Source organism: Scophthalmus maximus, chromosome 6 (assembly GCF_022379125.1).
Source record: "Scophthalmus maximus strain ysfricsl-2021 chromosome 6, ASM2237912v1, whole genome shotgun sequence".
In the NCBI taxonomy this organism is placed as follows: domain Eukaryota; kingdom Metazoa; phylum Chordata; class Actinopteri; order Pleuronectiformes; family Scophthalmidae; genus Scophthalmus; species Scophthalmus maximus.
Window position 1 is genome coordinate 5,430,493 of NC_061520.1, and position 12,609 is coordinate 5,443,101.

A 12,609-nucleotide genomic window follows, 5' to 3' on the forward strand; every position below is an offset into this window, starting at 1 on the left:
ATGACTTGTTTTAATCGTTCGTTGTGTTTTACTTTCCATGTTATCTCTTGTATGATGTTGATGTATGTATGATGATTAAATAACAGTCGTGTACTGATCTTGATAGGACATGAATCAATTGTCAAATCTTTCAATCGAAAATAAGGCGACAATGCAGCAGGATTAGTCGTTTATTTCTGTTAACGAGAACATGCCTGTGCGTCGACATTTCTTCAGCCTCAACACGTTCATTGGAACAATGAGAGAAAAAAAACATAACAACATCCGACGTAAATAAAAAATCTGTGTTTTACACAAGAATCTTCACTACTCACACAGTTAGAGTCTAAAGATGCAAACAGTTTCATTGAAAACATCATGATCATGAATCTTATAAACAATAAAAACATCATGTCTCTGACTCACTTTCTGTTCAGCTGCTGAATCCCCAGTGTCTCACCTTTTCTCATATTCACATTTCAGAGGCTCATGATTCAAATAAACTATCCACCCATCCATCCATTATCCATACGGCTTCATCCTTTTTCTTAAAAGGTCTCAGGGGGCCTGGAACCAATCCCAGCTGACATTGGGGCGAGAGGCGGCTCACCAGCCCATCAGAGAGACAAACAATTAGCCTAAACCCACTCTGCATGTCTTTGGACTGTGGGAGGAAGCCGGAGTACCCGGAGAAAACCCACCCAGACACGGGGAGAACCTTCTTGAATCACTTGGAATATCAAGTGAGTCTTCGAAGGGTGATCTTTTTCTTTTTCTTCTCATTCTTCTTCTTCTCTTCTTCTTCTTCTTCTTCCACTGTGTCTCACTTCATGTCGGTCGACATGCAGTCAACGACAGGACCAGGACAGTGAACTCACAACAGAGCATGCTGCAGGACGCCACAGGACGCTGCACAGCACTGTCCTCAGAGACTCCTCAGTGTGTCCACAGTGAGTCCTCTCTCTAAATATCCTCAGCGTGTCCTGTGAACAGGTGGACAGTCTGATTCTCAGCTCCGTGTCCCTACACCTCCTTCTCGTCTTTGCCTTGAAAGGACGTCCGTCTCAGGTTCTCCTTGACTTTGACAAACTCGGGAGCTTTCAGGTTTTCCTCCTGCTCTTTCTCCTGCTGCTTCTCCATCTGAGACATGAACACAGAGGCAGTCAGAGACACAGGGACAGAAACACCGACATAGACAGCAGTGTGTGTGTGTGTGTGTGTGTGTGTGTGTGATGTGAGACCTCTTCCAGCTTCTTGTGTCTCTTCAGTAGCTCCGCCTCCAGAGGTGAGATCTTCCTGCGGGCGTCGTCTTCCTGTTTCCGCTGTTTGATCAGCTGATCTCGTTTCCTTGACTCCAGCACTCTGTGCAGTTCAGGCTTCATCTCCACGGTGACCCCAGTCCTGCCAAAAATTCATATTTGACTCATATTAACATCTGATTAGGATCAATGCTATTGGTCCTTGATATTGGACTTCATCTACGTGTCTTTGCTCCACGTGGCTGGCTGACCCCCTGTTGTTATTATTATTAGGGCCCAAGTGCTAATCGCCAAAATTATTATTATTGTTATTATTATTATTTTATAATATGTGTGTACCTGCACATTAATAGTGTGTGTGTGTGTGTGTGTGTGTGTGTGTGTGTGTGTGTGTGTGTGTCTGTGTTGTAGTGCTTTCTCCAGCAGGGGGCAGTCTGTCATAACAATCAACTGATCAACTGAGTTTTTCAACAAATCTGTGCGTGTGGGTTTTCTGGTTTTTACTGTGTTTGTGGCTCTGAAAATTATGTCATCATCAGTGCAGCAAATTCATTGTCCACCTGCAGCTTTGAAAATGATATTTCATTTGAGTTATGTAACAGATGTTCTACTTGAGTGTTTGTCTGGTCGAGCTCCAGCTTCAGTGTCGCTCCTGAATGATAAAACCAAAGAGAAAAGTTGGCCTTGCTCTGCTCCGTGTGAGTGAAAGAGCATCTGTGAGGAGGTGATGAGAAAACTTTCCCAGCGTCCTCGGCAGTGGAGGCCTGTGAGGTGGGAGGCTGTTGCTTAGCAGCGTCTGCTCGTTTCTTTAACAGCTTCACACAATCTGAGCTCGATGCACGAGAACAGAGCACAACGACCCACAGACCAGAGAATACTGCCCTCTGATTTGCCAACGGGGTCAGTTACACGATGATACGGTCAGTCAGCTGATGTCCTAGATATATATTTGCATCTGAAGCTGCATCAAGAAATTTGAATCACTAACCCTCGATAATCTGGACCTAAATCAGTCCTTGTGAGTCCTTGCCGCAGACATTAAATAAAGATGGACGATATGATGGATCGCCCCTGGTGGCTGACTGCAGTATATGTCATAAACCCCGCCCCTATGTCGTAACCCACACTTACCTTTTGCAGCTGCTCAGAAGCTCTCGGTGGAGCTCTTGGTGACTTCTCGAAGTTTTGATAGGATTCACCAGTTTCTTGGGTTTTATGAGGTCCTCGTCCTCGTCTCCCTCCAGGTAGTCAGGCTGGGGGACGTAGCTGGACACCGGGGGCGGCTTCCTGTGGACGGCCTCGGACCGGTGCTGCTGCAGGTCCGCATACGCGGAGGCTACAGACACGAGGACAGAGAGGACGGGGTTATCAGAACCCTGAGATCTAAAACCTGAAACTTTACTCGCACCATTTTTTTGGGCAATCTCGTGGTTCAAACCTGAGTTCAACCAAGATGTTTAGTTCCACATAGAAAAACTAAAACTGTAATGGATAGCAGACTGTAAGGGGTGCTGAACTTTGGACACCGATTGATTGGCCAAGATCAATCAATGATTGTATATAAATGATTTGTTCATAAAGATGTATGTCGTGTCTCCTCTTCCTCCAGTTGTACCTCAGATATATGTCAGATACAGGTGCCGCCATCGTACATTTTTGTCGTCATTTGGAATCAGTGATCTCACTCGTCTAAATGAATCAGAAGTAGGTGTCAGCTGTCAATCATGACGTCACAGATTGTTTTTATAGCATCAAATGACTAAAACCAAACTGATCAGACACATGAACACTTGAACATACATCAATGTGATAAGAACTACCTAAAATGGCAGTATTAGGTAAAGATTTAATTAACGTCTACTTTGACTTTCTAGTTTGGCCCATGTCCCATCTGCTAACATGGTGGGGGCGGGGTTTATGAGCTATACTGCGGCCAGTCACCAGGGGGCGATCTGTCACATCGTCCATCTTTATTTACAGCGTGTGCACTCAGGGCGAAGCTGGGTGTGTTTCTGAACACGGACGTCCATGTTTCCAGGTTTTGGACTCTGAACTGTCTCTGTGTCCTTTGTCTCTGGCAGAAGAAAAGACAGATTATCAGGCATCTGATCCGAGTCGTCAGATATTCTGGGAGTCAGAGATCAGATGTCAAACACTTCGCTTTACACAATGACTCTTTCTCAAGTGTAACCAGAGACCGACATCTACCGCTGCTTCATATTTCAGAAAAAATTCAACAAGCTCTGGGTGTTTGGTCGTTGACTCGTCTCCTTTCAGAAACACAGGGACAGCATTCTGAGCGTGGCCAAACGTATGCAGACGGCTTCTATACATGTTGAACCGGCTGCAGAGATTCAGCCGCATGGAGACACCAGCGCGTCGGTGATGAGGTCAGGCTCACAGTCTGTGTTCCCTTTCCCCCCAGATGTGTTGGATGGGCAGATGTCAGGTGAGCGTAATGTTTAAAACATCTGCTGCGTCGCAGGGCACGGCGTCGTCCCACGCGAAATCTGACACAATCAACCCAGTGAGTGATCAGTCCACAGTGACACTGTCCAGTCATTGCATGGGGAGGGATGCAGACTTGGACACAAGACGTAGAACTGTCTGACTTTGGTAAGTGACGGAATCTGGTGAGACCCAAAGCTTGGAGTGTCTCTTCTTCGGGGTGGAGGCTGCAGCTGGACGAGGTGGAGGTCAGCGAGTCCGTACGACAGCTGATATCAGGAGCAGCCGAGTCCAGTGGAGTTTGTAGCTCTGATCGATGCCACTGATCGATGGCCACGGGTAAACATTTAGTCATTCACGGCCAACAGTTCAGTTACAGATAAAAGCTTCAGCACCGACCAATCGCTGCACTGTGACGGACGTGACGCCTCCGTCCTGCACCACCTCGGAGTGGTGCAAAGTCATCAAAAGTTTGATGACTTTGTCCACAAAATAAAGCCGGAGGAGTTTCAGTGACAGTCTGTGACAGTGCGAGCGCCTGTACTTTGAGATGTTGTGCGGTTTCGTATTGATTTGAGGACCTGGACTCTGAATCACAGACTGACTGACTCCAGCTCAGCTCACAGGAAGTGAGATCGTGTTTCAAAGTAAAGTCTTTAATTCGTCCATCCTGAGGAAATGAAACAAAATCAAGTTACTAATACACATCGAGTATCCTGCTGCCGAAAAACCTTCACATTAACCTTCTGAGAACTTCTATACCTATTAAAACAGAATAAACTGCTGATTCCAATTTTATGCTTTATCTTTCATCAATCACAGATTAGATTGGTTGAAGGTGGAATTTACATAAAACGACGTGTTACAAAAGACAAAGAAGTTTGACTGAAACTGTGAAGCTACTGATCAAACCAACACCTTCTATGATAAAACACCAGAGGAATCTGGACTGGACCAGAACAAACCAGAACTGAAACACCAGCGAAAACTGGACTGGGTCAGAAGTTAAAACCAAAAAAAACTGGACCGGACCAGAAGAAACCAGAACTAAAACACCAGAGAAAACTGGACTTGACCAGAACAAACCAGAACTAAAACACCAGAGGAATCTGGACTTGACCAGAACAAACCAGAACTGAAACACCAGCGAAAACTGGACCGGGTCAGAACTTAAAACCACAAAAAACTGGACCGGACCAGAAGAAACCAGAACTAAAACACCAGAGAAAACTGGACCGAACCAGAACAAACCAGAACTAAAGACCAGTGAAAACTGGACCGGGTCAGAACTTAAAAACACAAGAAACTGGACATAACCATAACTGAAATGCCCCCCAAAAACCTGAACCGCACCAGAACACCAACATATCTGTTCTGCTTCCTGTTAATTGATTTATTCCTGCACATTCATCCAATAAATTCTAGAACATTACAATGAAAAGAGGTGATGGATTTTCATTCACAGGTGAAATCATCTCATTAACTAAAACACTTTTCAACAAGTTCACTGAGAGACTCTGGTTCAGTTCAACCAAACAGGAAGAAAGGAACTTCCCTTCTCACAGTTTGTGTCTTTTTAAGGTAAATTTACGCTTAGTTTTTCTCTTTGTCGTCAGTTTGTCTGACATTAATCAGGAAAACCAATAGATTCGGTCCAGGACCTTAAATCACATCTGCAGGGACGAGAATAAAACCACGAATCCCACACAACAAACACACAACGCGATAAATACACACACCAACACTAAATAACACACATAGTTCAACGTGAACTAAAGAAGGATCCAGGATCAGAGTCAGGATCCAGGATCAGAATCAGAATCCAGGATCAGAACCAGTTCTTACCAGACTTCACCAGCCCCTCCTGAGCTGAGCCGCCAGTCCTCCTCCGATCCATCTGATCCGGTTCTTATACAGTTCTAATCTGGTTCTGATGATCCTCATGTGTTTCAGTCTGTGTGAGTCCTCATGCTCTGTGTACGAGCGGCGGCAGCTCCTCCTCCTCCCACTCCTCCTCCACCTCTTCCTCCTCTCATTGAATCATCCCCAGTGTAAAATCGCGGTCACATGATCCACTCAGTTCTCTCTGCCTTTTCCCACGCTGCTGTCAGCTTCAGTTTCGGTCGTCAGTGAAGTCTGGTGACGACCCGCTGCTCCACAGAATTTAAAGGTACACTCTTGCAACTCAGCAGGTAACTACCCGGGGGCCCCAGATCCCTTAAGGGCCCCAGAATCCCCAGACTCACTGTTGTTTTTTTTAAGGAACTTGAATGACTCTTCTCTGCAGCTGCTCATTTCAACCCATAGTTTTTACTGTGAGGCAACATCTAGTGGCCGATGTCATGATGAAGGAGCAACGGAGGATGTTGGGTAACGTGGTGTAAAGAGGGAGTCCGAGTCGGAGTAGTGATGTCGAGGTGGGTGGATGGGTCCACAGAGGCCGCTGTGTGTTTCTTGTTTAAAACCGCGATCGTTAATCAACCTTTACCACGTCTTGTTATGGTAACCATGACAATGAAGGCTCCTCCACAATCTCTCCTCAAACACGACCCAGCGTGAACCTCAGCACTGTCTCAACAGTTTATCTGTGGAGCTGATTCAGGTCTTATCAGAGTCGGACAAAGCTCCTGTCGCCTTCTGGACGTTGGGCAATTTGGGCAATATTTACATTTCATACTAATGAGGCTCAAAACCCTTTGGGCAGCATCCGGTGTCACATGGTTACATCCATCTCCCCCTGATTTTGAAATAAAAGGAGTTTCTGAAAATAGACAGTGACGCCTTGTTTCCTCTGCTGCTGATAAAAAAAGCAGGTGGAGCTGATTCTCCAGTCACATATTTCAGTAAATGTCAGTGTTTGTCATGTTGTCACATTGTAATCAGAGCAGACAGCAGTTGACCTTTTCAGGTCTCAGGAAGCAGCTGATGGTTCAGCGGCTCCACAACAGACTCATTACATCCATGATTAACCCGAACAGCTCACACTCGCCTCCCACGGGGCACCAATGTCCTCTGAGTCGGACGGTAACCTGAGAGGGACAAACTTACCTCTTCCATTTGGGTGCTTTCCATTTTTCACACACTGCTGCTTGGGTGGAGGCTCATGGTCGATGCTGTAGCCCTTCTGGAAAAAGAGATCAGAAGAAAGAATAACATTGTTATGTTATGTTACACAAATCATTAAAATAGAGAGAGAGAAAATGATTCTAAAATGGAGCACTTGAGCTGTTTTGCCTGTTTGATAATTTTTTTAAGTTTTTGCATGATTCTTGCACTTTGAGTAATATCTTCATGGTTGAATACACTTATTGTAATTCGCTTTGGGCAAAAGCGTCTGCTTAATGAATCTAATGTAATGTGAGGATCCCAGAGCGGTGCACAAATAAGCTGAAATCTACAACACGTATCACAGCAATCACAAAATTATCATCAACATTAATGGGAACTAAAGGGAGTAGAAATATCAACAAGACCGGTCGAGAAGAGTCGTGGTGGATTTGATCTCTTTGTATAAACACTGTTATATGTATCCTTGGCACAAAGTCAAACACGTTTGCTGTGGGTGTTGGACTCGAGGTTGCTCCTCGTGACCAATCCTGTTTCTGATATTCATGGACAGGATTTCAAGGCACTGCTGGGGTGAGAAGAATGTTTCGATTTAGGGAACCTCAGAATTGTGTCCCTGCCGTTTGCAGACGATGTGATTATGTTGGCGTCATCGGACCGTGGCCTCCAGTGCTCACCAAGGCCTCCGTGATTCTCTGCTGGAAAGCGGTGGATTGCTCTCTCCAGATGGGGGCGGACTTTCTGCTCCAAGTGAAGGAGTTCAAACATCTCACAGTTGTTGTTCTTGAGCGATGGGAGGACGGAGCAGGAAACGGAACACGGTGGATCGGTGCAGTGACGTTGTTGTTGTATTGGACCGTTGTGGTGAATAAGGAGCTGAGCCTGAAGGCAAAGCTTTTGATTTGCCAGTCGACTCTCACCTACAATCAGCAGCTCCTCCTCTCCCCCCTCTTTTCCCTCCTCCTCCTTCCCTCCTCCGTCCTTCCTCCTCCTGTTTCTCAGCTGCTCCTCTCTTGTCTGACTCTGGGTCAGTTGGACGGCGTCCTCTCTGACTGAATGGACTTTTGTTGGTTGCTAGGAGACACCTCATCAGGCTTCAACATGGTGACAAGGCCCTCACTGTCTCTCAGCCCTCCCCCCAATGGGGGTGATATTTGGGGGGTTGTTTACAGCAGGATGGAGGCTAATCTTCCCTCCATCCTGTCAGCAGGTTAAAGGGACAGTTCAACCCCTTTCTTGACTCGCTTTACCGCGTTGCCCCTCCCCTTCTGATGGGTCGTAAGTTGGTGAATTGTAGCACAAGATAGAAACAAAACAGACCAATCAGCAGCATGCTCGGGTTGAATGGTTTCACGCTGCAGGAGCAGAACTGACCTGAGGACAGCCTGACCTCTGTTGGACAAACAGTTACATTACACCTCCAACATCACAGGAGGAAGTACTCTGACCACTGACTGCTGAGGAAGAGTACTCCATTACTCCAATACAAGTAAAAGTACTGTGTTTAATATATGAAAAATATCACAGACCAGAGGCAGAAATTCAACTCGTTGTAGTTAATTAGATCCTCACATCAAAAGACCATGAACATTGTTTAATTAAAAAATGACTAAGTGATTCGTTTTGAATTTTCTGTTGATCCATGAATCAACTGAGTCGCTGCAGCTCCACTAATTCGATTTGGGGAGTTCATCATATTTATGACCTCATCATACGTCCTGAACAGGTGCATCTGCGAAGATGTACAAGTACAAGTACACGTAACTCAAAGTATCCATATTGTACTTTTCCTGCCCCCACGCCGGGTTCCAGTATTTTTAGCTGCAGGATTTTCTCTGAAGGTCTTAATCTGGATTTAACCCTGATGATCCAGAACAGAACCACAAACACACAGACCTGATTTGTTCTGACATGTGAAATGGTCAGAACCAGTCACATGATCCTGCAGTTAATGAGACAAGGTTACGAAACCACTGCTGTAAATACTCTGCTGCTGTTTATTCTCTCAGGGCTAATTCACTCACTCACGCACAAGTTCCCAGAGAACATGATGTGAGCTCTGATTGGTCGAGACCAGGCCAACGTACACACACACACGCACACACACACACACGCACACGCACACACACACACACACACACACACACACACACACACACACGCACACACACACACACACGCACACACACACACACACACACGCACACACACACAACCTCCACTATTACATCACCGATGATATTGATGTTTGTTTCCTGTTTATTCTGTGTGATCTTCTGCTGGAGCTGCTCAGATAACTTTATTTATTCGTCATGTAGAAAGAGAATTTAGTCAACCCACTGTATTATCACATATTTTATTAATTCATTCAATCACTTTACATGTAAACTGTCGTAGTTTGATTTCTCTGTTTGTTGATGTTCTGTGACTATAACTGATTAATAATGATCCATATTAATAATGATAACATGTTTTTTTCAGTAAATATCCTCTGTCCTTTGTGTCCTGTGTCAGAAAACAGTTTAAAGACAACTGGACCAAACTGTAGGATCAGTTTTTAAAACACATATAGTTAAGGATGATCAGTGACTGTATATAAAGATGATCAATTTCTGTATACGAAAACGATCAGTTAATGTATATTAAGACGATCAGTGATTGTACATAATGACAATCAGTGAGTGTATATAAAGATGGATGACAAGTCCTCACTTCCTCCCGTTGTACAAAAAGGAAACTTAAACATCTCTGGGGCCGTGGTAACATGGTCCCGCCTGTACACACTCTCGACCAATGATGAGTCAGTCTCAGCTGTCAATCATGAAGTACCTTAGCATAACCCCTTGCTGACCCTGACCCTGACCCTGAGGTCACTCACACCTGCTGCTGCATCAGACCTGGGACCTGTACTACGAAGCAGGATTTGCGGTTAACTTCAGGTTTGACTTTGGGCTTTTCATCCTATGAAGCTTGTTCACGTCTTACTGGGACAAATCACCACGGTCACTTATGTTGATCGGCTAATCTTCATCGTCAATAGCCAAACTACTGACCAATCAGATCACTGGAAAACCAGAGTCCTCATTCTACAGGATCCTGACTGGGACAAAAGATTTTAGAGAAATAATAATAGAGAGCAGTGGATATTTATAGATGAGTGGTTTCTTGTCACTGTTCCAGACTTTTCATGTGTCCACTCTGGTTTCCAATGAACAGAGGGAGAGATTACCACATTAAATAAATACATAGACTCATTAAAAAATTAGAGCTTCATTTGAATTCAAGAGAGATTATTTGATTCCCGACAGAATCCCTGTGTTTTACTTTCTTATTCTATCACAGCAGCTCGGAAGAGCACGAGGAGACAAACAAAAACTAAATACTGTTAGAATTATTAGAACAATTATTCAAACACTGTGCAAGGTATCCCATGATTATGGATGAACAGTTCAGTCTGATTGACCTCATCATACGTTAACTTCTTCACTCCTCTGCTTCAGCAGCAGAAACAGTCTGACATCACTTCAGCTTCTCTTCAATTGATCATCGTCAGACAGAAGATCAAAAATATTCACTCAATAGTAAACTTGATAAATTCCTGTGCTTACACATTACATGATATTTAGAATTTTTTTTGAGTGGTTCTTTTCAATTTTAGTTATTTTATCATATTATTTATGTTTCCCTTTTGTAGAATGTCACTTTCACATGTCGCTGGAACCGAAGTTGCCTGCTGGTACCAGCGTTTCTTCTCAGATCATATTAATGTATTAATTAACTTTATTTGATGATGTCGTTTGCAATTAATGACTCTGCCTCTTCCACATGAATGTGCACGATCTAAAAACCGAGGGCTAAACTGAGACAGTTGATATCCAACTTTGCAGTACATGTTATCAGGACGGAGGATGTTGGGTGCAGTTAGGCCAGATAATAAAAAACATATTCTGGGAATGTTGAAATTGCTTCGGCGCAAAGGCCCCTGAGCTTCAGTGTCTGAACAACGTTAACAAAAGAGACAAACCAGCAGAAGAATATATTTCACAAACACCTGGAACTGTTCTGTGAACGATCGTTCTGTAAATGCCACTTATAGACTACATGACACAACATTTCCCCCAAACACCTGCTGCTGACTGGATCTCTGCACTAAAAATAGAGTAATGAGTCCATCTAAAGGTGGGAGGGGGCCGCACAAATACCTCTGTCGACCCTGCTGTCAGCTGCTGGTCACCATGGCAACAGACACACCCCAACACGCCCCCATGAGCAGGTGTGTCGCCCGCAGCTCAAATATTTGTTGTTTTTTTTTTTCCTCTGGTTAACCACATACTCGAGTCACATTCCTCCGAGCCCTGAGTCACATTCCTCCGAGTCCCTGGCCAGGTTCAAGACCGAAGAGAACAAACATCTGTACACAAACATCTGTCCACATACATCTGTCACCTCTGTGACTCCAGGTTCTGGAGCCCGCCAGGGTCCAGGACTGAGGACAACAGGTCTGATTCAACACTGACCAGAATCACAGACCCAACAGACTCTATGACCTCTGACCTCACATGTTCTGATGATGTCACATCACAGTTTTTATGTGACCCAGACACTGGATCCAGTGAATCATCGAAGAGTCAGAAAATTTATTTCGATCAAACTGTAAAATCTGAACCTCCGACAGCTTAGTCGGGCCCAAGTGTGTTTCTGCAACGGAGGTAACCTTTTTCATGTAATAATCAGGTCCAGGTCTAAAGTTAAACTTTACCTCTGTTTTCAGGTGATAATCAGGTCCAGGTCTGGACTCACCTTCTTTCCATATGCGGCTCCCATTCTTCTCCGAGCTCTGCTCAGTCTTCGCCGTGTGTTTTGTGTAGGTTTGTGGCAGCAGGTTCACAGTCCACAGTCTTCCTGTCTTTCTTTCGTCTCCAGCCCGTCTCTTTTTTCCCAGCAGCCTCGGTCCTCCCCCCACTGCCTGGCAGCCTGACAGCCCGGGCACTGGGGTGTGTTAACCCGCCCAACTGAGAGGCAACCCAGCCAGCTCCATACCAGACCAGGACCACAGCAGAGAGAGGAGAGCAGCCGGTCCGAGGCAGAAACTGAGCGAGTGTTTGGGGGTGGGGGGCGTTCCTGCCACCTGTTACTGCCTGACTCCCTGCTCTCGGCTGTGAGGAGTTAAGATGCTCTGACTGGATTAATGTAATTGGAGGTGACATGGACGGAGCAAGCAGTGAAGTCAGACCGGGGTCTGTGGACCAGACTGGATTCTCTCCACCAGACTGTGACAGGCCTGAGCTTCCTCAGGAGAGACGCTGGAACTACAGGAGGTCAGCATGTATTCATCCACACATGTGGAAAGAGGATTCAGTCTCACATGAAACACGATAATTCTATCATCAAAATCATCTGCTAATATGACTTAAAGCTGGAGTTTGAACAGACGAGTGTCACATTCAAACTTCAACGAGTTTGCACCGTTGACATCAGGTGAAAGTGTGTTAATTGGGTGAATCAGGTGAAACCATATGAATCTATTTCAGTTTTAAGTCTAGTCTTCGTCAGTGCGCAGGTAGTGATGGGTTTGACATCAGCCAGCAGTGATTGGTTTATCCCGGGAGTTAATAGGGGAGTGGCCATAGTGACAGAGGCAGAGTCGGCTTCAGCAGCTCGTGAGTGTGGAAGAAATCAAAGAGAAACGCTGCATCCAGACTATATACATCCCTCGTTTCTTCCTGGTCAGAGAGGGTGGAGTCTAATGTGGCGTGATGGAAGTCTCGGGATCGAGGAGTAGATGACTTCACCGGCAGCTGTCTGTGTCTGACAGAGCTGCTGCCTCACTGGTCAGAGCCTCCATCTTCCCTTTCGT

The 12,609-nt window shown here is 45.2% G+C and overlaps 1 protein-coding gene across 2 annotated transcripts; it reads right to left on the reverse strand.

Moving 5' to 3' along the window:
- Nucleotides 1-157: 157 nt before the first annotated feature.
- Nucleotides 158-11,820, reverse strand: si:ch211-236d3.4 (protein FAM107B). Of its 2 annotated transcripts, XM_035632125.2 has the most exons (5): nucleotides 11,553-11,820; nucleotides 6,735-6,810; nucleotides 2,370-2,574; nucleotides 1,221-1,380; nucleotides 158-1,119 (listed from the first exon to the last, which is right to left on the reverse strand). In XM_035632125.2, the coding sequence occupies exons 1-5, from the start codon at nucleotides 11,574-11,576 to the stop codon at nucleotides 1,003-1,005; spliced, it is 582 nt and encodes a 193-aa protein (XP_035488018.1). In that variant the 5' UTR covers nucleotides 11,577-11,820; the 3' UTR covers nucleotides 158-1,002. The 2 variants fall into 2 exon arrangements, with proteins under 2 accessions (XP_035488018.1, XP_035488019.1); XM_035632126.2 differs by lacking the exons at nucleotides 6,735-6,810; nucleotides 11,553-11,820 and adding an exon at nucleotides 5,532-5,698.
- Nucleotides 11,821-12,609: the final 789 nt, after the last annotated feature.

Bases quoted from the DNA above. Each gene is read 5' to 3' on its own strand.
- si:ch211-236d3.4 (XM_035632125.2), bottom strand. From the start codon at position 11,576: ATGGGAGCCGCATATGGAAAGAAG. The intron at 6,811-11,552 runs GTGAGTCCAGAC...CTCTTTTTCCAG, and splicing joins GAGCCGCATATGGAAAGAAG to AAGGGCTACAGCATCGACCA. The intron at 2,575-6,734 runs GTAAGTTTGTCC...TCGTGTCTGTAG, and splicing joins AAAGCACCCAAATGGAAGAG to CCTCCGCGTATGCGGACCTG.